The sequence below is a fragment of the Pagrus pagrus genome (genome assembly GCF_965226575.1).
Source record: "Pagrus pagrus genome assembly, chromosome: 15".
NCBI lineage: Eukaryota > Metazoa > Chordata > Actinopteri > Spariformes > Sparidae > Pagrus > Pagrus pagrus.
Genome location: NC_140199.1, coordinates 1960981 through 1987838, shown reverse-complemented (window position 1 = coordinate 1987838; position 26858 = coordinate 1960981). Strand labels below are relative to the sequence as shown.

Below are 26858 nucleotides of genomic sequence, written 5' to 3'. Positions count from 1 at the left end.
ACTATCCTTCCCTGATATATGTGAAGGAAACGACTGGTTACCTGCTAATTTCCTCAGCTTTCTTCTCCAGCTCTGCATCCTTCTGAGCGATGGCTTCATGCGCCACAGCCAGTAGCTCCCTGCGTCTCTCCACCTCCCTGCGCCGGGCCTCCTGGACTGCCTGGCTTTCCTCCTCCTCCCGCCGCTCCTGTGCCTCCTGTAGGCTCTTCTGCAGAGATGTCACCTGTGCCTCCTTTTCCAGCAGCTTTTTCTGCAGCTCTGCCTCTCTCTCTGCCGACGCTTTCTCCAAGTCTGCTAGCTTCTCCTCCGCCCGTCTGTTCTTTTCATTTAGCATTTTCTCGTCTTCTGAAGAAGCTAGCTGAGCTTCAGTTTTGCTCGTAGACTCCTTCGTTTGTTCCATGTTGACAATCTTTGCCCTCAGGGATGCGACCTCATTCTGGAGATCAGCGTTCAACCTCTTGAGCTCTTCTCCTTCAGCAGCAGAGCTAGAGGAACTGTTTGAACCTTTACACCTAGCTTCTTCTAGTTCGGCCCTCAGCAGCTCTGCAGTTCGCTCCTGCTCACTGAGCTTTTGCTTAAGATCATCTAAAAGTTTACCAGAGGTTTCTTTTTGTTCACTTAGGTTGTGTTTTAACTCGTCCAGTTGCTGTTGTGATATCACTTCTTGTTCGTGCAGCTTCTCATTGAGCTCCTCTACCTGCTTTTTCGAAGCCTGTGTTTGTTCTTCAAGTTTCGTTTTCAGCTGTTCTCCTTCCTCTCTGGAAGCACGTTCTTGGCACTCCAGCTTGGACCCGAGTTCATCCAGGCGCTGTTGGGATATATTTTCTTGCTCCTGAAGCTTTGTTCTCAGTTCTTCAACTTGTTGTTTTGAAGCTGCTTCTTGATGATTCAGCTGTTCCAGCTGCTGGTCAGAGATCAGCTGTTTGTGTGCCAGCTGTTCTTTTGCCTGAGCTAGCTCACGCTCCAGCTCCAGGATTTGTCTGTGCTTGCTCTCATTTGTCTCCTTTTCCTCATCCAGATTCTTCCTCAGCTCTGACACTTCCTCTCTCAGCTGATCATCGTCACCACCACATGAGGCTGCTGAATTCTGCACTTCCTGTTTCAGGCTTTGAACTTCATGCATCAGGGTGTGGATCTGGGTAGTTTTCTCCTGCATCTCCTTGGAGTGTTCGCCCAGTTGTGCCTGAGCAGTTTGGAGTTGGACCAATGCTTGTTCAGCTCTCTCCATCTCAGTGGTCACCTGTGGTAAATTTAGTAAAAAAAAAAGGCCATTAACAAAACATAAATAACCATTATTCCACTACCTACGCAAAAGCCACTTGCAAAACTTGACAAAACTTAAAAGCTGACTTAAAATCCTTGGCTGTTCAGACACTGAACAGCCAAGGATTCACATATCAAATATCAGACTTGTCTCTATGAATACTGACCTTGCACTCTGTGGCTTCTAGTTTGGCAGTCAGCTCTCTGACTTCTTGTCGGAGTGCATCACCCTCCTGCTGGCTCTTTTCTCTCTCCTCCACCAGCCTGCTGATCTCCTTCTTGTTCATCTCCTGAGCCGCCTCTTTGCCACTATGCTCCTCACTAAGAGCTGCAAGTATATTCTCTCTGCTTTGCTTCTCTTCTGCTAGAGCTGCAATCGCATCCCCCTTGGTTTTCCTTTCAGCTTCAAGGGCCACTACGGCTTCCTCCTTGCCTTTTCTCTCTTCTTTGAGGGATGCTAGCACCTCCTCTTTGCTTCTCTTCAGTTCCGCTATTGTGGCAAGGGCCTCCTCCCTTGCTTTCCTTTCCTCCTCTAAGGAAGCCAGTGCCTCCTCTTTTCCCATAGTCTGATACTCCAGAGCTGCAAGGGCGTCTTCTCGGCCTCTCTTCTCCTTCTCAAGGGCAGCCAACGCCTCCTGGGTGATGGGAGTATTGATTAATTCCTATCTTAATCTTTAAAAAGCATTAAATCAACATCTCCTGATTGTTATGTGGACCTTACCTGCAGCGGGTCTCTCTCACATGAACCCCCCTCCGCAACCAGCAAGGAGTGGCCCTGTGAGCCCCATTCTGCCACCCTCTGCAGGTCTCCAACTTTTTTCTCCAGCTGGGCAACCTCTGATGACTTCTGCTGGAGCTGAAAGAGAAGCCTCCTTCTCTCCTCATCCACGACTTCACTGGCTTCACCTGGAAAACAACACAAAGAAAGAAGATACACAACAGGATATGAAAAGCTAGAGCTGACACAGCTTTCCAACTGTCTATTTTGTAATAAATCATAGAAATATAAGTTGTTATTTATTACTTTAAATAACCATTTGGGTCTGTCAAATAGAGAGCTTACAGCTGTGTCACTTAAATGTTCTGTACAGCCGGTCTGCAAGTCTGTTCACACAAATGACACAATTACATAGTGTTTCCCTCCATACCAATACTGGCACACAGGGATGGGAATCGAGACCCAGTTACAGCTGAGAACTGGTCCGATTTATCAGAAACGTATGCCTCAGCAATTATTCACTCTTTTCAGCAACATGACAGCTGCTGCAGTTCTGACAAAAAACCAACAACCGTTAAACTAATGCATCTTCGCTGCTGGAAAACTTGAAAAGGAAGAGGAGTCATGGTTGAGAGGAAGCATCGGTACCAATTAAATCATATTAACTCCGATCCGTGCAAAAAGTGGCCAATAGTATTTAATTAGCGTTGCTCAAAAATGCTTAAAAAAAAGTACAGTTGAAAATAGAGTGATTTTCAAGAAACAGCCTGGATAATCCACAGACTGAACTGTGAACAGTTGTTTTTGGGAATACTTTCCAATGAAGAAATGTTGTTGAGAAACATAATTGTTATATGGATACATAAACATATCTTTACATCAGTCCTTCGGTACTGAACTGAAGGAGAATAACTCAATTTGCAGTTTATTCCTCCATCTGCCGGGCTGACAGATTAAACACTGATGGATTCATATGTGTTTTTACCATTGTGTTCGTGAGCCGTCTGCTCTTGGACTTTCCGCTGGTGCTCATTCAGTTCCAGCACCTTCCTCTTCAGCTCCTCTACAGCGTCTCTTCGGTCTCCCTGAGCTCCTGCTCGGCCTGAACCCAGACATTTATGAGCAGCCTCCGCGGCCATCTTTATGCCTGCCAATTCAGAGGAGTACAAGTCCAGAGATGTATCCTGCGGGAGGAAGGAAACATCAGAGAAAATTAGTCAGGGATATTAGTGAGCACAAAGACACAATCCTGGAACATGCTGCTTTACTCATACTTGCTTGAGAGGCTACATATAACTTTCCTTAGAAAATGAATATAGGACTTCAAAAAGAGATCAAATAACTTGTCTGTCCTTGTATGAAATGTTAGAAACCTTGCAGTTCCCTTTGCTCTCACAGCGAGCAAAGCTGTTCCAACAGGAATCATTATTATTTCAATGACAAGCTGGAGACGGAAGCGGGTCAAAGACAGGTTGAACTCAATAATTAAGGAAACTGTGCGTGAAGTGAGAGTGTAGCACATTAATCTTGTCACTAAGATGCAATGTGATGCGTATCAAACACAGCTTCTGCATATTTCATGTTTTTAAATCATGAAATTTTTAATCATGAATCTGTTTTAGCATTCACAACATTTAACCAGCCAACGAGTAAACAAAGCACTCCTTTATTTGTGATCCAAGGAAAAGAGGTTGCATTACCATGGCCTGTGCATCTGGACTGGGTCCAGCAGAACCCATTTTATCAATGAGGTTCTTGAAGATCTCCAGCCTCTTTTCTGCTCGCTCCTCCAAGATTTCTCTCTCCCTCACCAGGCGTTCTCTGAACCAAACACACACATTTGTATGGATTTAACATTGGACCCAAATCTTTCCTGGATATACACAGTATCAACAAAAATGCCTCACTTGTAGTCACTCTGCATCTCAGAGAAGAGCTCTGAGAACTCTCTGCTGATTTCCTCTCTGACTCGTGCCTCCAAGAGCAGGTTCTCCGCTCGCTCCTTCTTCAGCTGTATCTGCAGCTGTGTCAACAGCACCGCCTGCCTCTGAGGAACGGGACAAATGGTAACACACAACGACAAAGAGTTTTCAATTTAAAAGTTGTTGTTAACCGTTTTCTTTATTACAAAAAAAACAAAACAGTTAAATCTATAAATCTATTTACAAAACATGAAATTCAACACTGCATCTAAGCAGTAAGATGGAGACTTGCACTCACTGATCCGACATTAAATAAAATAATTTTCCTTATCCTTCCCTACTTTCAGACATGCTTTCTAATCATAGAGTCCTTCTAAAATAAGGAACTGTATAAAATCAAGTTAAAAAAACAGAATAGCTCCTCCAAAAAAGTTCATTTATTTTACAATCTGACTTACTTCTTTATATTTATTTATTTTCTCTCCGTCTGCTCTTACCTCCCTGATGTTTCTCCAATGATCTTGATCTCTCTGCTAGTTTTTAATATGTGAAGTTAACATGAAAGGGACTGACCTGGTGTGACCTTTGATCATCATTTTCATCGCCATCATCTTTGTCGTCAGTCTGATCCATTGAATTCTCCATCAGGCTCTTTTCTTCCTCGTGCTCATCATCGTCATCCTCCTGGACAAACGATTTTAAAAATAACACAATGACTTGATCTTGTGATTAAAAAATAAATAATTATAAAATGTACTGAGGAGGTACTGCTGCCTCCACTTCACCTGTACATCCTCCAGGCTGGTATCCCAGCCAATCAGAGAGCTCCTCCTGCTGCTGCTGCTGCTGCCATGAGCCTTCCTCTCAGCATTGCTACTGATGAAGGATACCTCACTGGTGGACCTCTGTGGCATGATAGGAAGAATCCTGGTGGTCAGAACCACAACCTGGAAATAGAAAAAAGTGTAAAAAAAGATTATATAACCATCAATACTGCAGTGTCAGCATATTTATTCAACTGGGAGACACTCACTATCTGTACGGCGCTGTGTTAATTCACTGCTATCGCGAATCAAACACTTTCGTATGCTGCAGCTTCACATTAAAATAATTTAAGTGGCTAAACAAGAGTTGACTTTATTTATCACATTGGCTAGTCAAAGGAAAGGCAGTGTTGTTCAGTGAGTTCAGCAATATTTCACAACAAAACAACAGACTTTTGGATCATTTGTTGACAGCGGATCCATTTTAAATATGTCAGGGAAGAGCAGGTGACAGGCTGCACACCTTCAACTTCTCAGTGAGGTAGCCAACTCATTTTCCTCATTAATGTTATCAGGTTCCAACACCTTAACTGACACCGTCACTTTGTGTGTTTGGATTTCAGCTGAGCGAAAAAGAGGTCACACTCAGAGAACAAATCACAATAGGAGAGAAAATGAAAATGTGTCTGCACCTTCTGTGCCACAGCAGAGAATTTGAGGACGTTGAGAGTCTCGTCGTACATGGAGGCACACTGGTTGATGTTGACGATCATACAGGCTTTACCCCGACCACAGAAAAAGCCCTGCAGGTAGTGGGTCAGCTTGCTTTCCCTGAAGGGCACATGCTGAAGCAGCCTGAGGAGGGAACAGAAAAAAAGCTTAGTTGGCACCGTTCTATGTGGACTCTAGGAGTGTCAGTTGGGTAATTTTGCTTTCAGTAGCCCGGCCTCTAAAAAACTGGTAACTAACTAGTTAATTTTCATAAAAAATGCATATGATGTGAAATACAAGAGTTACGGTCCCAATTCGCGGTTCACTGTTTGTGCTGCTTCACAGAATTTCCTCTGAAGTATCTAAAGATACACTCCTGCTGTTCTGGCCACTAGAGTGTAGAGAAACCACTAAGATGAGAGATCAAATCAACTGAAAAAAGAGAGACAGGTAATGATCTCACTTGGCCTGCTGATTGTGTCTTAGTGCGTTGATGCATTTTCCTAGGATGAGCAGAGAGGTGTTTATGTTTCCAGCTTCTTTCAGACGCTCTCCTTTGTTCTGGGTCTTGGCGCATCGCTCAGAGCCAGCCAGGTCACACAGACTCAACCTGATGACAAACACATTTTTACAAGATATTATTTGTTACACATGCACAGTGCCTTGTTTTACAAACACACAGTCCATGCCTAAATCCATGATTATATATGGCAGTCAAATCAAAGAGTCACTCACTCGCTGACTGTGTGGACCCTTGGAGTCGCAATGTCCTCAATCCTCAATATGCGAATGGAGAAAATACTGTGACTGCAGAAAGAGTGAGAAAAGTAGAAGATCAACAGACTCTTACATGTAACCAGAAGGAGTAAGCACAAAAACAAAAACAAGATAAATGCATACAACACCAGGGCTCATTTGCTTCATATCGACTTTATATAAAGAGAGTGGAAAAAAAAGACGAAGCAGAAAAATAACCTTATAGAACTATTTGTGTTGACGTTTAACAAACGCACACCTACACATGAACAGGTGGCATTTATGGGGTTGAAACAAGCAACACAGAGAAGGTGAAGTAGTAAAGATGACCCAGAATTTTGCCAAGGGAAAGTGTATCTGACAAATTAACTCAACATAAAAAAACTTCCAGCTGTTAGTCTGCAGATGCTGCCGACTGTTGTCCTCACCTCCTGCTAGAGAGCTGGTTGAGCCGGGTGGAGGAGAAGCTCTGGTTCCTCTTGCCCAGCTTCATCACCTTGTAAGCCTCTTCTGCACTATTTACCTGAACCCAACGCAGATCTAAATACAAATGCAAAAAAAAACAAAGAAGAAAATGTAGAGGCTTCATTAGGACAAGGAAGTAAAGTACACTTATAATTAGTGTGTTGAAAAGTTTTTCACAGGGGTCATTTGTAAGAAATGGCCAGAACTCGAAGGTAAAACTCCAAAACTGCAGAGGGCAGCATAGCCTAAGCTAGGCGAACTGCTGCTCACTGTACTGTCTGCTGTAGATATTTCTAACTGCAGCAACAAGCTGCTGTTAGCAAGTAGCTAATTTAGCTGTGGAGAAATATATCATCGAAAAACTACAAGGTCAAATGTGTCACAACAAACCAGAACAAGAAGATATGAAGAAAAATGACCTTGTCTCTATCAGCCCTTATGTGTATTTTAAAATTTGCTTACAAAGCAAACTCAAACACCCGACATGCAGGAGAAAAAATTAATGCTGTCAAGTTTTAACGTTTGGCTGAGGTGGTAAAGTTTGCATACCAAAAAAAGAGGAAGTGCAGTACCCATTTTAGCCAACTCTACTACTCCAATAGGTCAAGTATTTGCTTAAAACTTAATAATAATTCAAACTTCTGTCAAGTATCGTGGTATGTGCCCCCATCCCTTCAAACCTTTGACGAAGGCATTGCCCTTGACGTCCTGTGACAGGCGCAGTGCAGTCCTCCTCAAGGCCCCGCTGGGTAACACCTCCAGGAGGTCATGAATGTTCTCATTGTAGATTTCACAGAACGAAACCCAAACAGAGAACTTAGTGTGCGTTTCCACTTCAAGGCTGATTTTATCCTCTGCTGCAACAGTCGTCCCAAGCATGGAGGCATCTGCAACAGAGGCCAAAGCAGTATAAAAAAAATGTTTTTAAACCCTGTAGTAAGACACACTACAGCATACCATAGTGCAGTCCTGTCCTAGAGGTTAAACAGCAAGTCTTAGAAATGCAAACAAGGTGCAGCAGTACTGTCAATCAGAATTAGTACAACGTTATCACAGTGCACAGGTGGTTTCAGGGACAGATTTGCAGCTGCAGTGCAAAAAATAACAGAAGACAAGAAAAAACATATTAAGAGATAATAAATTAAAAGAGGAAATCTTGCCTTCAAGGAGCGTCTTATTGGTCGAGTTCAACAGGCTGGCGCTGCTCTTCTCACTCTACAAGGCAAAGAGCAAAGATGAAAATGGTAAAAACCCATCAAAGGAACTTACAATGATAAGACACATTAAAAAACAACTAACAGGTGAAGTAACCATCATTGATCATCTTATTACAATCTAAGGTTTTGTTTTGAAACCCTGGGTCCCGGCAGTCATGGATGGATGGATGGATGGATGGATGGATGCCACTTGACAAACACAACCTACCCAAACATTGTTGTAGACAACGTACAACCCGATGGCAGTGCATGAATGTCACTTTGACATCATATCAATTTCTCTTTTTTCTTCTCAGAGCCACAAGTACTTTATTATTTTAGTCATTTTGTCTGAATGTCCACGGCAGCCTAAAGCACACAAGTTACCTCTTTAAGTTGCCTGAAGAGGTTTCTCTTGAACAACGCCTCCTCTGCCTGCTGCTCCCTGGTGAGCCTGGTGAACTCTCGGCACCGGTGAGGTTTGATGCTCATCCCAGTGAAAACCTGTTCATCAATACTGCTGAAAATGACATCAAGAGACCGAGGCAGGATACCAGCATCCGCATCTGGACCTGAAGTAACAAGAGGATATTGCTAGATTGTGTGGAGTTCGGGCAACTTCTTTAATGCTAAAATGCTCATGACAGAAATAAGTCTGAAAACGATAAGGTCCTTTCTTCCTCATTGTAATGTTGTCTAAGAATGCATGGGCAGAAAGCAGGTGGCAGTAAGACATGCAGTGTTTCCAACACATAGACTTAACTTAGGCGGGCTGCCCGGGTATAATAACGGCCACCAAAGTAAATTTGGTGACCAATTTTTGTATCTTTTAATAACTTCATGTGAAGCGGCTGAAGTTTGTTAAACTTGTGCCAACAACATGAGAGATTGTAAACTATGGCATGTCATTTTTTTTATTGAATTTAGCAGTCATTTTTAATACATCTTAAAAAGCAGCACTATCTGAATGTATGAGAGTGAAGCAGACCTAAGAATGTGAAGGTCTTTCCAGCGTTGGTGACTCCATAAGTGAAAACCAGAGAGTTCCCCCCTTCGAGGACATCTTTCACCAAATCCTTTACTGTGCCTTGAAAGAGCTCTCTCTGTGATGTCTCAGGACCATACACCTATTGAGGGTACAAAAAAAGCTCATCAAAGAGGGACACCCAAATGGATCGTACTGTATACAATTGATGATTTACTAATAATAGTTATTTATTAAAATACATAAGCAAATATCAGGTCTTAGAAATGAAGACCAAGCTTTCTGTGGCCAGAGGAGCTAAAGTTTGTTGGCTCTTATCAGGAAAACCAAAAGTTGCCGACCTGAGAGAACTGAAAGCGCTGTCCAGTCTGTGGAAGGGATTTGTCGGTGCTAAGTCTCGCTGAGAGGGACAAACTGGGAGGCTTCAGCAGAACTGTGTCAGGAGGCTCAAGAGTAACACAGCCCTGTTAAAAACAGTAAAAAAAAAAAGATATTTATGAATTGTGTATGCACTGAATGTTTTGTTGACATGTATTTAAAAAGGCATTTTTTTAAATTAGGGATTGACTATTTTATTTGTTTTTGTTACCTGCGACTCTCCAGTATCGCTCTCTGCTGAGGTGAAGGGTCGGATGCGGAGGAAGACCTGAAGGTGTTCTCTCTCCTCAGTGCTGGAAAGCTGCACAACATCAGTGTTTCATCAAAAACAGCAAGATAATAGTGAAGGACACTTTACTTTTTGGCATTACTGACCAAAAACCCAATTTAAAAAACCCACTGACTTTGAGACAAGGGAACCAGAAGAGCAACAAATGCCAACTTATTTCCAGGTTTGAGGATTCATTCCTGTGGCACTCTATAAGTAGGAGAAAACTGCTGCTTAAGTACTAAAGTACTATGCCTACAAGTGTTTTTGAAGTAGCCCGTCTGCCGTATGCACCGCTGTCGTGGTCATCAGTTAATTAGCCCTGAGCTATTTGAAAAGCAAAACTCACAAAATGGTTAACTGTGGATGGTGTTCTTCACTGCAAGTCAGATAAAAGACTGAGAGACACAATATCACAATAACCTCCTGATTTTGTGGTTTGCCCATTTACATCATCATCATCGTCATCATCATAGATGTTGGAAGTCGGGATGCGACAGCTTCTCTTTACTGCACAAAACATTTTTTGTTTGAAATAAGAACTGTTGCTTCAACTTGTCTGACTTTCGTTTCTAATTATAATAATAATGCATCAGAAAATTGGAATTCATGAATGAAATTGTCCATAAATGCAGTCAATTATGGCAGTGCACAATTTCCTTTAATAAATCCCAAATTGAGTTGGAAATCAAGTTGGAGTCTGGGCTTCTACAATCGGGCTTTAATTTACCACCTCACCATCTGTGTCACCAGTTTCTCCAGTCTCCAAAATGTTCGTACACATGGGTTAACATTTCCCTAAATTCACATACATTTCCACGTCAAGTATTTTTTTTTTAAAAGATCCCAATTTAGGTTTAGAAGGTAGCAAAGTGAGGTCCCTGAACTGTGGACACAGCCTTCAAGAGTGGTCTCGCATCTAAATAATAAAGATGCTTTGTAAATGTTTTTTTTTTTTTTGCTCTTTACTTCTCAAATTATGTGAAATGAAAGCCTTGGGTCAGGCTCATTAGTTCAGTCTAACCAGTAGCCTACTGCAGTGTTGGATAATGTTGCTCCTCAGCTCATTTACAGCACCCCTCCATGAAAGTAGTTCCCACGTCCCTGACCATCATATGGCCACTTTTTAATGCAGTAAAGACATCACTATATTAGCATATTAGAGTTTAATGCTGGCCATTGTCTCCTGTATGGTGATAGTATTGTCATTAATGTGGGTAAAGGTATCGATAGCATCACAGTGAATTGACCTGTCGCTACCTGGTTTACCTGAGAGTCTGGGGCGGTGCTGAAATCTGATGAAAGACCTCTCTTCAAACAGTCAACCTGTTCCTCTGCCTGTTCCCGTTGGTCAGCCGTGTGGCTCAGACACGATTCCATCATCCTGCAACAAACAAGGACAAAAGTTAACCATATGTTTATTGTCCCATGGACAGTAGCTTTCCTCACAAGTTATTCACCAAGCAGCTCTTACATCAGCCTTGATTTCCGGTGTGACAGTTTAACTGGTGTTCATTTTAACTGGCGAGGGTCCCAGATGTGCTGCAGGAGTGGTTTGAGAATCCCGTCTCGAGAGGGGTCCTCGGCCCTGTCCGCTGACCAGGAAAAACATTCTGTCGGTTGTCGGTCTGATATCTTTGTCGTGAATGTCTGTACTCACATACAGCTCATGGGTGGGACAGTCTGACGCATCTGTTCACGCCGAGCGGCTCGAGAGCAGCGTGCAGAGCGCTGTTCGCTGCGGCGGTGAGTGCGCAGCGACCAGGTCAACTTGTGACACTTGATATCGAGTATTTCTTTCATTCCACACTCCGTTCAAATGGTCACTTAAAGTCATCGGTCCCAGCTGTATACATCGCTATTAAGCTGGCGCCAAGTCGATATGAAAACTGTGTACTCTGTCATACAGCTGTTCATCAAACAGTCTGCAGAGTATGTTGATATCCAGAACTCAGCGTGAGGTCGGTCAGCTGTGGCAAAGCGTGAGACGCAAAGATCAACCTGTGATACAAACACCTGTATCGACCGTCGATCGTGGTTCATAGCAGAGTCCAGACATGTACAGTATCTCACACTGCTCAAGGTGTCAAGATGAATATCAGAAGGGAGAGGATGACTTCTTACCAGAAGTTAGGAAAAAAACACAGGACAGTTTAATTTTATTTTAGTCCATTTCAGTGTGAGTTAGAGTAAAAGGGCAAAAGAGCTTACCTGTTTGCCAAAATCTGACATCATTCCCTTTCAGATTGAATGCATCACATGCAGCGTGTAGTATACACCACGTGTTGGTCATCCCTCTACTGAGGGGGGCTACTTTTGTAAAGGCTGGGACAGCTAAAATAAAGTCCTACATCACTGACATTACTGTTGAATTTAATGTTGTCCACCACATTGACATATGTTGGATTCGTTTTCTGCTGTAACACGGGGCTGGTGTGTTGCATCATTGAAATGGAAATGCAAAGTTCAAGTACCTTATACTGTAAGCATAAGTGGCCCCCTGCAGAGTTGCTACATCATCAGAATCAGAATCAGAATCAGAATTCCTTTATTTGTCCCGCAAATGGGGAAATTTCTTTGTCACAACAGCCAAAGGACAGTATCACACTTAAACAGTAATAAAAGTAAAAAATAAACAATATAATAAGACATAAGAAATAGAATTTAACTGGTATATACATAATATCTACAATATGAAATCGGTATTTACAATATGACATAGTATCATGTGAAAATATAAATGAATGTTCATTTAGGCCTATTAATAATCTTGATAGGCTAAGTTAGACTTTCTAGGCTGTGTTACCTTCGTTATAAGACACAAATATGTTTTGCGTCTCCAGAAGATTTTCTTGGCAAGGGACGGGGCAAAAATGTCCCCTTTGACAGTAAAGGTTGCTGACACCTGCCCTCACTTGTCTCCCTTCTGATATTCATCCTGACACCTTGAGCAGTGTGAGATACATGTCTGGACTCTGCTATGAACCACGATCGACGGTCGATACAGGTGTTTGTATCACAAGTTGATACATACTCTGCAGACTGTTTGACGAACAGCTGTATGACAGAGTACACAGTTTTCACATCGACTTGGCGCCAGCTTAATAGCGATGTATACAGCTGGGACCGATGACTTTAAGTGACCATTTGAACGGAGTGTGGAATGAAAGAAATACTCGATATCAAGTGTCACAAGTTGACCTGGTCGCTGCGCACTCACCGCCGCAGCGAACAGCGCTCTGCACGCTGCTCTCGAGCCGCTCGGCGTGAACAGATGCGTCAGACTGTCCCACCCATGAGCTGTATGTGAGTACAGACATTCACGACAAAGATATCAGACCGACAAACATGCACTTTTGGACGATTTATTGACACTTGCGTTTTTCTGGACAGGCATCGACACAGTCACCTACACTGTCACTGTGCGCTCTGTAGCGCTCGTTGTGAAGTGGCTTGCAGGTCGCAGACTCCGGCATCTCCGTGTGGAGTAGTAGTGTTCAAGCCACGCCAACATTAATATACATATACATGACTTGGATCAATGAGCAGGGTGATCGGAATGTTTTCCTGGTCAGCGGACAGGGCCGAGGACCCCTCTCGAGACGCACCCCTCCAGCACATCTGGGACCCTCGCCAGTTAAAATGAACACCAGTTAAACTGACACACCCGCAGCGATTCAACTGAACGGGGTCTAATGTTTAGGTTGGCGTGGGTGTTGTTATTGAACTCAAACCAACTGTTCGGACGTTGCAATAAATGTATATGGCCGTCTTAACGTTTATTGGCAAACAATGTAATCATTACTTGTTGTGTTTACTGACTAACTGAACGTCTCTTGGCGAGGCTAGCTCACAAGCTAGTTAGCTGTCCAGCTGGAAACTTTTAGTCGACCTGCGGACGCACCTGCCAACTGATTATCGTAACATACTACATGTCCGTCGGCTTTTAAGAAAATAACTCAATAATGACACTACACTTGGCATATTAGGCAACAAAAACACTTACCTGGCAGTTATTTTGGGGACATTAGACCCTGGAACTACAGAATATCTTGTGCGCTAACGCTAATTGACTTTGAGCTAACACAACAACACAACCGCGGTCTGAGTTTGAAACGGACCAATCGGGTTCAAGCGACAAGTGCGCATGCGTCCTTTCTGTGCTGCGTTCAAAGTTTCTCCTGTGGTTGGAAATCAGGACATACTCAGGACAGACTCACACATCCAATAGCAACGGATTTTATATAGCATTGTCACTGATCGTCTGATTTAGTTTGAATTATGTTTAATCATGGTAGATGTAGGTATCAGAATATTAATGAATCAATTTCTTCTTTTAATGGTAAAAACAAATATATAAATAAATATATAAATAATTTATACATTTATTTGACCTCTTTCACTTTGCCATCAGGTTCAACAGAGAATCAAGAGCATGTTCAATAGCGAGGACACATATCAGGAATGTATAATTTGCATTTCATAAACACACATGACTGAAAAATAAGAAGAAAATGTAGCAGAGTGAGGAGAAAAACAATGAGAGAAACAGCTGACAGATTGAAGATGGTGAGGTTGGTCCTTGACCGTTTAGTGCTCCAGGAGCTGCTCTGTAACTCTGAAATGTACAAACGCATATCGTGGGAACATTTTTTGCTCCTGCTTTAATGTGGCAGCGGAGGTGGTAACAGCAGATTAGACGTCTGTGTAATGGACCCCATGTTTCTCTGAACCAATTGAGGAACTACAAAATGAATTTCATGTGTCTTGTGTTGTGGATATTTCCAGTCCGTTATTGATTTTATAATATGTGTGTTTTACAGAAGCTAGATTGGGTGACATCATCACTAGAGTGGAGAGGACCAACAAAAAAAATCTTGAACATTTCTCTTAATCTTGATTAAAACCCCACAATTTAATTCCACACACATATTTTATACATTGAATCAGTGGGACATGTTGTGCTGGTTGCAGGCATGTAGTTATGGAAGCAAACAGACTTACACTTTTGGCTGTGTGGGCTTTCAAGCTGCAACAGCACCACCGACCCTCATGAGCTCCCATGTTAAATCTGAGCCTTTCTGGAGGAAAGTAGACAGAAAGATGTTCCCAATCTTTGTTTTTATTTGTAAGTATTTTGTAGTAAATGAGTACGAGTAAGTACAACTCATCGAGCGATCTTTTTGTCGGCCTTTTGTCCCTCTCTCTCTCAGACAGACACAGCTGTCTCTATTTATACTCACTTGCAAAGCATCAGGCAAACACAACAATTTGTGAGAAACTCTCTACAACAATAATCCACTGAGAGGTGTTCGTAGTGATGTTTTGCAGTTTTCCAGGAAACTTCCACTGAAGCATGTAGTTCGTTTTTAGCCCCTAGCCCCTTTAGCAGGACGGAGAGAAAGACGGGGACAAAGGTCCCGGAACATTTAGAAGCTAGATTTATTTTAAATCAAGCAGAATCCAAATATAGAAATAAATGAATAAACTTTTAGGTTATAAACGTTAGAGCAGCAACACGTCATGCTTACAAGTTATAGTAAAGTTCTGCTGGTTTCACTCACTAGCTTTGAAGCTAAACAAACTATAGCAAACACATTAACCCTGACGATTCTAGCCTGGAGGCCCGACTCATTCACTATTTTGTGACTGCAAACTGCAAACTTGTTTTACAAGTACAAGTCGCTTCCAGCCAGACTGAGCCAGTGATGTTTGCTAACAAAATTGCCAGACGCTGACACAGCCATGTATTTAGTTGTCAAGTTCAGCACCACAAGCTGAATGCTATCAAATCAGTAAGTAAGCGTAAAGAGTAAAGTTTATTTGTACAGCAGCTTTCAAGGATACAAAGTCAGAGTGTTTTACATTAATGATAAATACACAATTTAAAGCAATATAAAAAAAGCAGTGACAAACAGCACGTGGCTGAAAAGTTAAATTCACAGCAACAACAAAACAAATGAGGGCAGAGACACAAACACAAATAAGTACGTCTAAACACTGAAAGATAAAGATTAATACGCTGCTAGCTGCTAAACTAGTTCCATTATATTCAAGAAGGCAGACATCTCTACAAGCAATATCTCCAAAACCTGCCAACTCACACCAAAACAATTCAGATGGATTAAAAGCAAAGGGAAACTGTGACAATAGAAAAGAATATTGTTTCTCCAGGACCAGAGTTTAAAAACCAATAAAACATCATAGAATACAGAGTGTTGAGTGTAAGTTTCTCTCAGATACAAGTCAAATGGAAAATGCCAAAAATATATAAGAGTAACACAACTTCCAACTGTCTAGTTGTTAACATCACAAGATACACAATGAAACCAGCTGGACCAGCCAACTGAAGCTGGCCTTTTTCACCAGAGGGCATCAATGTACCTTTCAGTTGGAGGAGACTGTTTTTTTTCCTGTTGCTCCTCTGAAATGTCTCCCTCCTTTTATAAATACTCAGCTGGTCTATCACTCAGACACTCAGACATCCTTCAGTGAGGAAACCAGTCAACCAGTCCATCATGGCTGCCAACATCCCAGGAGTGATAGCGATGGTGTTTTTCTACCTCCTGGTCCTTGGGACCGGCATCTGGGCTTCTTTTAAGTCCAAAAGGGAGCAGAAGAAAAGTGCAGCCTCTGGAGTGGAGATGACCCTGCTGGGAAACCGGAGCATAAACTGGGTGGTGGGGATGTTCACAATGACAGGTGAGGAGAGCACAGCTGGCAAAACTAGGATGGAAACTGTGTAATGTGATTTCAAAACTCTCTCTCTATATTGTAGTTGTTGCAAAAGGACACACACAGTTTCCAGTTCACAATAAGATGTATTTTATTGCCGATTACACAGGCACAGGGTGGCACAGGTAGACTGGAACTCTTGGGTGTGTCTCTCAAAGTTAGCTTGCTAGAAAAAAGTCAGAGAGGCTATGAGAGGAGCAAAGAAATACAAAGGGAGCAAAATATACACTGTATAAAAAAGTACACGCTATGAATTAACTTGACAATAAAGTAAAAACACACACTGAAATATTGCACATGAATTATTTCACTACTGAAATACTGCACAGGGCCGTGTGCCTGGAGAGACTCTGTATGACAGAGGTGAAGGTTTTCATGTACAGTGAGGGGGGGTGAGCAGACCCAGACAATCTTTTCACTCTTCATTGTGAGCGTTTTTCAACATTTTCATTAATGTGTCAGAAAATAATGCAGGGATGTGTATTTCAAACACCAGTTGTATTTGGGTGGCTGCCATCTATGACTATGACTATGAGTATAAAATGGGACTGTTGGCCGTTGACAGAGGTATGTGCTCTACTCAGTGCCGTTAGTTTTTGGGTTTTTTTTGTAGCATATCTTTTAACTTTAGTTTAAAAGACAACAAAAACAAATGAAAAGCCAATGGTATCCGGTTCCAAGAGTCAGTCACTTGTATCTCCTTAATTGAGGCTTTTTTGAGGCAATTCCAGCTTCCTCTTAGGAAAATAAAATCAGAAAGACTGATTGGCGGACATTTGAACATAATAAGCATTGTGTCCAAGACTAAGCAGCTTGAAAGCTTGCTGAATGATTTTTTAAGTCATCATCAGCAAGGAAAGGTTTTTTTTTTTATTTCTGGGTTTCAGGTTTTTTGAAAATCTAAACAATTACGCAGAGGAGGAGTTTAATTCATTTGAAATTAATTCCTTGCTACACCTGGAAAGCAGTGCTGTCTCCTTTGTCCTTTCACTTTATTAATGATGATGAATTATCACCCATCCTTTTGTCCTCTGTACAAATAGCTGCTCTTTGTCCTCTAAATTTACTTGATGTGTGTTCATCCACCCTGTAGCTACGTGGTTTGGAGGAGGAGTCATTGTTGGAACAGTTGAGATGGTGTACACGCCCTCCATTGGACTAACATGGACAATCGTGATGCATGTGGCATACAGCTTGTCTTTTTTAATTGGTAAGAGTTTAAACTTACATTTGAAAAGATACTGTATTTCTGTCTGTATAATTACACACATATAGACTACTTAATTAAACCTGAAAGTCATATTGTAAGCAACAATGAAGTTTGATGTACACAAAAGAGATAGGACCCAAAGGCAGACAGAGTAGGCAGCAGGATGACTTCAGGGATTTATTGATGACATGCAGGTACAAGTAGGCAAACAGGCTGTTCGTTTGCAAAAGTCAACAAAGAAACTTTTACCTAATACAAATACTGTCAGCAAAAAACACATCCTATCCCCTCCCCATGGGTGCTGCCATTGTTGTGTGACATCAGGATTTACACAAAAGTTGGACTTTTAGTGTGAGTGATGTTCTATTGTACTTTTCTAGAAAGATGTTGAAATTTTTTCAGGAATGCAGCATTATAATGTCATGGATGGGAACTGGCACCAGTGATTATGCAATAAAATTAGGCAGCTGAAAAACGGACAGGTTCAAATTCACATGACAATGTAATGGCAGCTGTACACAATTAAAACAGGATGAAAATGAAATGAAAAAAAAATATCACCAAAAATAAAGATTGGTGTAATGAAGATTTTGTGAATCTGTCACACTGGAGCACAGAAGGTGGACCCAAATGTATGAGAGTAGGCAGGAAGTGCATTGGATGAAGTTTTAAACTGGATAACGGCAATACAAGGAGCAAGCAAACACGAAGGAACATCAGAGAAACAGGAACAGCAAGATAACGTAAGCTAAGCAGGATCATGGAAACAAGGCAAAAGCAAAGAAAGGAAGCAAAATATCAGAAACTAAGCAAATGACTCGACAATGACTGAACAAAAGACTGGACTGAAACACAAACTAAATAAAGATTTAATGAGGTTCAGGTAGAGTGAGGTGGAGTAACACAGGTGAGAACAGAAAAACACTAGAAACAGGGAAGGTGCTGATAGGCTGGAAAAAGCTGGAAAACAATGGAAAAGGGGGAAGGGCTAATGAGGGAGATGAACTCAGGCAACAGGGCTGGGCTAATCAGGCAGGTGAAGAGAACAAGAGGGAAACAGAAACAACGCTAGAATTATAGCTGCTGCGCAGCGATGGGTCGGGTCCGGGCTATTTTTGGCAAATTTAGGCAATTCTGAGCAACAAACAGGAGAATGGGAAGACAAGACAGTTAACAACAATGTTCATTTTGGACCACTTGAGACTTGAACCCACAACTTCTGGAACCAAAGACTGTCATCTATCGCTCTGAGCTAATTGGCAAGTGGCATTACAACAGTGGCTTCACAAATTGATTAAGCCATTCACTGTTGTGCAGGCAGATTTGAAACCACTGTAAAAAAAATCAGTTATCAAGACAAACATCTGAAAATACACATATTGCAGCATGGAGATGTTTAGCTATGTCATTATTGCATTGACTCCAATTGTTCACATGAAAGAAACATTTAAAATGCTGTGAAAAAATCAGTTTTTGAGGCTCAATTTTTTGGGCAGCTGTTGTCAAGGCAGATTTTAAAAATGGTCAAAATGTCAGAAATTCTGTTACCTGAACAAAAATCTGAAAATACATAAATTGCATCTTGACAGCATGGAAATGTTGGTGATTTGTTTTTAACTTAAAGTGTTTTGCTTCATAAGAGAAAATCTGATGTTTAAAAATGCCACTCTTACATTGACTCCATGAGAGCAGAATTCAAAATGTTCTCAAAAATTCATTTTTTTAGATAACATTCTGATATTTGCCAAACTCCATCAACCATGACTCCAAAATATTCTCATTTTTTTCCAGGAAGATTGAAAATGTATTTAGCAAGAATTTGACAGTATATGTTTATAGTACTGACGGTCTGAAGATGCTCTCTAGCAAGTTTGGTGACAATTGAGCAAAAATTGTGGGAGGAAATAGGTTTTATAAGTTTTACAGGTTTTGAAAAAAACTGAGTGATGGACTTCATAATTTGTAATGAGTTTAAGTGGACTAAAGTTTCAGCAGTATTGGGGCTACAGTTTGGTGAAAGTTTCAAAACTGTAGCATGTACTGTTGATTTTGTAGGTATTTTCAAAGTTTTTAAATTTAAAACGCTTATTGTTATTATTATTATTATTATTGCTCAATTATAGCTTCACCATGTCATCATGAAGTGATCTGCGTCTTCACTACACTTCCACATCCACAAATATACACTACACTCAATACTGTTGACTAATAAAGCACAGTGAGGATACACAGTCCAAACAAATACTGTGTTTCAACTCAGCCTCTACTGAGATGAAGTGATGCATGTAAGAATTTACAGCTTCCTTACTGAAGCTAAGGACGTTGTATTATTTTCTGCTTTTTTACACGTTAAAAGGCTGACAAGAACTTTTGCTCACCCTATTTTTATTTCTATTTGTCCTGTGGTCTGTCCTTTCTCAAATCAAGCCGGCTCAGTGTTCGTCAAGCCAATGAGAGAAGCAAACTATGTGACGATGCTGGACCCTTTCCATATCAAGTACGGAAAAGTAGTGACAGCTGGACTGAGCCTGGCTTCAATTATTCTGGATGTGCTCTCTGTGCCAGCAACATTAATTGCTTTAGGTACAGTATATATGTATGTACTTTAAATACATACATCCAGATATGCATAATAAACTGTGTTCTTACACTTCTGTATGAATGTGTTTGACAGGAGCAATTATGAGCGTGGTCCTGGATTTGTCCTTTCCTTTGTGCATCTGGATCTCTGCTGCCGTCGCCATTATCTACACACTGCTGGGAGGTCTCTACTCTGTGGCCTACACAGATGTTATACAGCTGGTCCTCATATTCATTAGCCTGGTTTGTTTGCTATACATGCTTTATATAATCTATTTTCATTAGATGTTTACACTAACCTACTCTACAGCAGGGCCAGCAAGCCCGCAGCTAAAGTCAGGGTCAGCCTACTCTGGGATGTGCCACCATTGTTCCACTGTGAAAACCTTCTTATGCCAGTTTTCATTACATCTGCCGGACAGTGGCAGTTTGATGTTTCATTGGAATGTAAATGTCATCCTATCTACCTTCCTGTAAAGACCTCAGGCAAAGAGAATTGCCCCTCATATGACTTTCTGACCTCCACACCTTAGGTGAAGGGAATCTCCCCTCCTCTCACATCCTGATATGTTCTCTACCATACATTGATCACAGAATTCAAAACTATTTAATTTCCCACAAAAGGTTTTAAGAAGGCTTTATCCCTGGGCTTAGTGCAGTGTGAAAAGATTGACAGAACGTCAGCCCTTTTGTTGCAAGAAAACACTTTAAAGCAAGGCATCAAAAACTCCAAAGGACACCTTTAAAATGTGTGTTGATCATTTACATTTGTATATTTGTCTTTGCAGTGGCTCTGTGTTCCCTTTGTTTTGATGAATCCTTCTGTCTCGGATATCAGCCAGACGTTGATGAACAACACCTTACACGCTCCCTGGATTGGTAAACCAGAGCTGAAGAAGACCTGGATCATGATTGATGATTTCTTATTCTTCGTAAGTAAACAACAAATATTACTGTGAACTAACTCACTGTAACTAAAGATTAAAACAGCTTGTGGCCAGAGCATAATACCAGAAACAGCATGACTGTAAGTGTCCAAGGGAAATAACTATCATTTGACTGATTTACAGAGATGCCACACTGGTAATTAAATTAACCATCTAACTGTTTTACTTTTAAGGCACTGGGGAGTCTGGGATATCAGTCCCTCCACCAGAGGACCTTGTCAGCCTCTTCCTCAGCCACAGCAAAGCGCTCATGCTTTCTTGCTGCTTTTGTCTATCTTGTACTTATAATACCTCCCATACTGCTCGGGGCTGCCACCGCATCCACAGGTATTAAAAGCTTTTACATACTGAGTTAAACTGTCAAAGCTAATGTCTATATTCTGATCATTGTAAACTGTAAACTGTGTTATTTTTTGAGAATTCTTTTATCTGAATTTGTTGTAAAGGTTTTATATTCTTTCTGTTTCCATTTTGTTATTCTTAACTAATTTTTCTTGAAAGCTTTTATGATACTATTTGTTTTCTTTGGTTTTTTAAATGTTTTCAAAAGAAATATTTATCAATTTATCAATCATTAATGTAAGAACACAAATGATTTATGATTTACTTCGACAGTCATGAAAGACTGTCCAACCAGAAGGATGTCGACTTAATGGAAGCCACCTTTCCCTCAGCTTAAGTGCACTTGAACATCTCCTGAAGTAAACGTGAAAGTGGAATAGTGAGGGCAGATGCCAAGATACATGGTAGTCTGGGTCCTTAATGTTGCTGGTGGAAACCCACAATCGCTCCTCCAGTCCATAAGTCAAAGTCAAAGTCAAACTCAGTTTTATTGACTATTTCTGCAATACATACACAGACATATTCAGGAATTGAAATTGCTTGACTCTCGGTCTCCCTGACAATACAGAGTAACAGATAACACTGAATAAAACAAGTCTTAATATAAGAATATTAAAAGTATTAAAATATTGAAAAGAAAGTATTTAGGAGAAAAATATACCCTCCCAATCCACTGAGTACTGGCCCCAACGACCAAGGTGACAACTGTAAGAAAGCACTTGATGGAGGAGAACCAGCATTGACAGAAAAATCCTTAGTCCAGGCCAGTAAGAGGGAGCACGTAATTGCCGGCAATCAGCCATCCTGTTCTGGAGAGCCCCATTCAATACATGACAACGATGACAGAGTGTTTACGCCTCAGCGAAGGCTGACCAGAGTGACAGCATGGCAAGCATACTGAACCCAGATGGGGTGTTTGCTACAGGTGGCTGGATTCTTGGAGAGAAGGCAGCGTAGGCCAGTTTCCAGCTCCTGGTCAAGCCATTCAGTCCTGGCCATTGGTATGGGGAAGGTAGGCGGAATAGAGTCTGACCATGGCTCCAAGCAGAGAACAAAACAAAACATTGATCTAAATTGGGGTCCACGATCGACGATATAGTTTCTATATCACTTGCAAAGCCATGCAGGCAAAACACATGGGACAACCTCACCTCCACCGTTTCTGTGGTGGACAGTTGGGATTGAGGCATAAAATGAACCATTTTGGAGAATCTGTCAACAACAGTGAGGATGGTGGTGTTACCTTTAGAAGGAGGCAGACTGTGATGAAGTCCAGAGAGATGCCTGACCAGGGACAATGCAGCATCGGGAGTGGGTATAGGAGTCCCGGAGGAGGACGTCAGGAGGCTTTGTTCTGGTCAAATACTGAGCAAGCAGCTGCATACTCCCCTAACTCCTTCTCCATAAACCAAAACCAGTTGCACTGTCTTATGTTGAAGATTGTCTGCTGGACTCAAGGATTACAAGAGAAGCAGAAGGTGTGGGCCAAACGGATGACCTGGGAGTGAGAGGACTCTGTACTCTCTTTTTAACAACCCACCTCCAACAACGCAGGAAGAGGCTGATTGTAGGTTGGAGACTTGGCAGAGGAGTCATAGTCAAACAGATGAGACGGGACGTCAGGTTTAATATTCTTAGTAGAGTACAGTTGAATAAAATGGAGCCCACCTGGCCTGTCTGGTGTTGAGTTGCTTGGCTGCAGATGTACTTCAAGTTCTTGTGGTCGATCCAAACAAGCAAAGGATGCTCGCTCCCTCCAACTAGTAATAATAATAATACATTTTATTTGTAAAGCACTTTTCATAAAGTAATCTCAAAGTGCTACAGAAACCAGAAACAAAATAAACAAAAGACTAAGAGAAAAATCAGACACGTTAAAAGACTAAGAGAAAAATCAGATATGTTAAAATCAGCAGTAGATAAAACAGCTAAAGGAGGCGATGAAAGTGCAGAGAGAGAATAAAACCATCTAGGGACGACCTAGGAAAGCCTGCCTGAACAAAAAAGTTTTAAGCCCTTTTTTAAAGGTGACCACAGTCTGGGGTTGTCGTAGGTGTTCAGGGAGGGAGTTCAAAATGTGGGGGGCAGCGGAGCAGAGGGCTCGGTCTCCCATGGTGCAGAGTCGTGTGCGGGGCAGATGGAGGAGGTTGGTACTTTGGGAGCGGAGGTTACGGGTGAATGAGTGAGGGGTAAGGAGGTCTTTGAGGTATTGCGGGGCGTTGCTGTAGATGCAAAGGTGGGTGATGAGGGCGATTTTGTATTGGATTCTTGAGGTTATGGGGAGCCAGTGGAGGTTCTGAAGAATGGGGGTGATGTGGTCGTATTTGCGGGTTTTCATCAGAGTTCGGGCAGCACAGTTCTGAATGAATTGGGCAGGCCAGGTGGATGAGATGGAGCCGGTGTCGGGAAGGCTGGATGTAAATACACTTTCTCTGCGAGCTTCCAGCTTTAAGCTGTGCCAGGGTAGCGGGTCCGTTTACCGGAGTAATCAGCGGCGCTGGCTCCGGGAAGACCGGGCGGATCCATCGGCTGCATACGAACCGGGCAGGGGGAGAAAATCCTAGGCGCAACCCAGCCGAGGAAAAGACTCTCAGGTGAGCTTTGAGACGGGCAATCACACCGGTGCGTTTCCCACGTCTTCTAGAGCGCTTTCTCTGGGGGAGAGGGCATGACAGCCGGCATCGGTGTTCGGAGCCGCAGGGTCCGTTGGAGCGGGACTTTTGGTCACGATCCCTCCGGGGAGAGACAGTAGGCAGTCGGCGCAGGTGATCGAGAATGTCGGCCAGCACCGGTGTTTTCTGATCGAAAAGTGGGCGATCAGATGGCAACAGGGACTCTGACCAAGCCCTGAGGTCGAGGAGGGTTTGGCGATCATGTGCCAGCAGAGCGGAAACATATCCGAAGGCAAAAAGCAATAGGAGCAGGAAAACAGACGTAACAGCAAAGGAGCGAGGCGGACGGCTTGCCATCACGGGCGCCATCTTCCAATGTCGCCTTCACTGCCAGCAGCTCTCTGTTCCTCACATCTGAATTCCTCTCTGTAGGGGAAAGCTTCCAACCTCTGAAGGCACAGGGATGGAGTTTCTTATCCTCGGTGGAGTTATGAGGGAGCATCTCCCCGACGGCAACATCTGAGGTATCCACCCCCACCACAAACTGCAAGTGTGGGTGCCGGGGTGAAACTTCCTAAAGAGCTTTCTATAGAATTAAGCAAACCTGAGAAAACATGGCACTAGCTTTTGACTGGTAGGCATAGGCCAGCCAGCTACAGTACTAACATTATCGAGGTCCATCTGAATGTTGTTAGATGATGAGACAAAACACAGGAATGAGACTGAGGAGACACGAAACTCAAACTCTGCTTTCATGAAGAGCTGGTGGTCAAGGAGGCACTGCAGACCCTGGTGAACATGCTGTACGTGAGTCTCTTCATTCAGGGACAAGATGAGGATATCATGCAGCTAGACTAAGACAAAGTTGTTCAGCATGTCCCGAGGAATATCATTGCAGATAGACACCTGGGGCATTTGGGTAGTTTGATTTGAATAGCAGGTCGGGGTTAAATGATCAACACAGCCCTCTCTGCTTTGTCTATCTTATCACACAGCTCTCACCTCTTGGTATATACAGCAGACTAAGACAGATAATGTGACAATTTTTCAGTCTTTCCTTCTTTTGTGTTCATGCTTCAGACTGGAACCTGACTACCTATGGTTCGCCATCTCCATTTGAACGTGGGGAAGCAGCTCTAGCTCTGCCCATCGCCCTGCAACACCTCGCACCATCTGCCGTCTCCATCATCGGTATTGGATGTGTGGCTGCGGCTGTGATGTCATCAGCTGACTCTGCTTTGCTTTCTCTAGCTTCTGTCTTCAGCTCCAACATCTACAAGAACATCCTGAGGCCTCAGGTGAAAAAAATCTCTATTTTTTTTCAATGTGCTTCATCACAACAAAAATGTCGTGACTAAACCTTTGTTTGCTATTGTGAAGGTGTCACAGTTATTTTAAAATGGAAGCAATGGAATGCAGAACAGAATGAATGGAATAAAGTAGCATGATGGAAAACAAGCTAAGAAAGCAGGGATAGAGGTATTTGAAAGCAGGACAGTCTCATTCATTTATTGTTTACCTGTTCTTCTGCCTCTTCTTTCTCCTCTCCAGGCATCAGACAGAGAGGTTCAGTGGGTGATCCGTGCTTCTGTGTTGGTAGTGGGCTTGGTTGGTACATCACTCACCAGCCTGAAAACCAGCCTCCTTTTGTTCTGGTTTGTGGCTGCTGAAGTGGCCTACATTGTAATTTTCCCTCAACTCGTCTGCGTCCTCTTCTTCAACATCTCCAATGGTTACGGGGCTATTATGGGCTGTCTGGTGGGAATACCATTAAGACTGCTCAGTGGAGTCCCGTTACTAGGGTTAGCACCAGTCATACACTTCCCAGGATGCACTCTTGAGGACGGTGTTTATGTCCAGTACTCTCCAGTTAGGACCATCGCCGCACTGTCTGCCATTGCTGCCATCTTGTTGTTCTCCTATCTGGCTTCTGTGCTCTTCAACAAAGGCATGCTTCCTGAGAAGTGGGATGTGTTCAAAGTGAAAGTCCAGCACTCACCACGACCACTGACACCAATAGGTGACACCACAGAACATGATGAGAATGAGAAATTGAACAGGAACAACTCTCAGAACGAAGCATCAGAGCCAATGAGTAGCACAAGTTGTTAGTGTTCCTGTGTGCACAGTAGTATCTATTTTCTGAAAGTATAATATTGACGAGTAGATCCTAGTAAGTATCTCAAAGTCACTCTGGAGAATTATGAAAAACATCAATGTACTATAAAACGTTCATGTGTCCCAAGAAGTTGCTTATTCACTCCAATAAAAGTAAGTCACCCGGCACATACTGTAGCCCTGAATTAATTTTGTGTTTGAGATTGGCTTCTCAGTTGCATGGTTCATTGCACATTGGGTTTTCAAGGTTTTTCTTGAAAACAATGAGGCAGAGCTAATTCTGATTTTTACTTTTATTGATCTTAGTGAAGTATCCCCTTTTTGCGTTCTTGAATGGTTTTCGACTACATTAACTACTTCATTCATTCATTCTGTCAGCAAACATGTAATAACGACATAATTCATTCATGTCTCATCCACTCTAGTTGTATATATGTATGTATATATGTTTAGTGGTCCTTATTCATCATCCATGTCCCTTAGTAGTTCAGTAAGTATCTTGAATTAAGTTGTCGTATTTGTGTTTTCCCTTAAAGTGTGACAGAGATGGAGGTCAATGTGATCAGAATTTCCAACTTTCAGATATAAGATTCATTCGATGTGATTTTTTTTCCTCCTCATCACTTAATAAATCGATCAATTAATCAATGGATGTGGTGCCCCTTCTGAAGAGTGCTTAATATTATCTCATATATGTGGTGAGAGCGCTTCACTTGCTGCCTTTCCCTCTTCTCTGATCCTTCACTGGGCTGTCCACAATGTAAGTGGAAAGTTACAGAGAGGTAGATAGTCGACTCTGTTTTCAATAATTGTCCTTGGGTGCTAGTCACTCCATTTCACAGATATAACAATGTGAGCTCATGTGTACACAGAGTGACTCTAGGAGCA

General features: G+C 42.2%; 2 protein-coding genes across 4 annotated transcripts in view; one reads left to right on the top strand and one right to left on the bottom strand.

Annotated features, from left to right (window-relative positions):
* LOC311270888 (kinesin-like protein KIF20B) overlaps positions 1-13529 on the bottom strand; it is a 46770-nt gene extending 33241 nt beyond the window's left edge. For 2 of the 3 annotated variants that reach the window (XM_084376113.1, XM_084376115.1), the window contains exons 1-20: positions 10901-10997; positions 10696-10810; positions 9370-9459; positions 9122-9244; positions 8784-8922; positions 8183-8367; positions 7760-7814; positions 7280-7486; positions 6563-6674; positions 6114-6185; positions 5842-5988; positions 5360-5522; positions 4689-4850; positions 4477-4587; positions 3889-4028; positions 3682-3802; positions 2967-3165; positions 1985-2169; positions 1431-1898; positions 42-1240 (exon numbers count right to left, since the gene is read on the bottom strand). In XM_084376113.1, coding sequence (XP_084232239.1) covers positions 42-1240; positions 1431-1898; positions 1985-2169; positions 2967-3165; positions 3682-3802; positions 3889-4028; positions 4477-4587; positions 4689-4850; positions 5360-5522; positions 5842-5988; positions 6114-6185; positions 6563-6674; positions 7280-7486; positions 7760-7814; positions 8183-8367; positions 8784-8922; positions 9122-9244; positions 9370-9459; positions 10696-10810; positions 10901-10902 — 3995 coding nt within the window. In that variant the 5' untranslated portion in view covers positions 10903-10997. Of the gene's footprint in view, positions 1-41; positions 1241-1430; positions 1899-1984; positions 2170-2966; positions 3166-3681; positions 3803-3888; positions 4029-4476; positions 4588-4688; positions 4851-5359; positions 5523-5841; positions 5989-6113; positions 6186-6562; positions 6675-7279; positions 7487-7759; positions 7815-8182; positions 8368-8783; positions 8923-9121; positions 9245-9369; positions 9460-10695; positions 10811-10900; positions 10998-13432 lie in introns of those variants that run through there. The other variant, XM_084376114.1, reaches the window with a different exon arrangement.
* LOC311270889 (high-affinity choline transporter 1-like) lies at positions 12648-26622 on the top strand. The gene is made up of 9 exons (XM_084376116.1): positions 12648-12732; positions 15884-16128; positions 17255-17371; positions 19799-19954; positions 20046-20194; positions 20740-20883; positions 21072-21225; positions 24933-25150; positions 25404-26622. Exons 1-9 carry the CDS (start codon positions 12701-12703, stop codon positions 25962-25964), a joined length of 1776 nt encoding a protein of 591 aa, XP_084232242.1. The 5' UTR covers positions 12648-12700; the 3' UTR covers positions 25965-26622.
* Positions 26623-26858: the final 236 nt, after the last annotated feature.

Coding starts and splice junctions, on each gene's coding strand:
- LOC311270889 (XM_084376116.1), top strand. CDS start 12,701: ATGCGTCAGACTGTCCCACCCATGAGCTGTAT. Junction 12,733..15,883: donor GTCCCACCCATGAGCTGTAT/GTGAGTACAGAC, acceptor ATAAATACTCAG/CTGGTCTATCACTCAGACAC. Junction 17,372..19,798: donor CAGCTTGTCTTTTTTAATTG/GTAAGAGTTTAA, acceptor TCTCAAATCAAG/CCGGCTCAGTGTTCGTCAAG.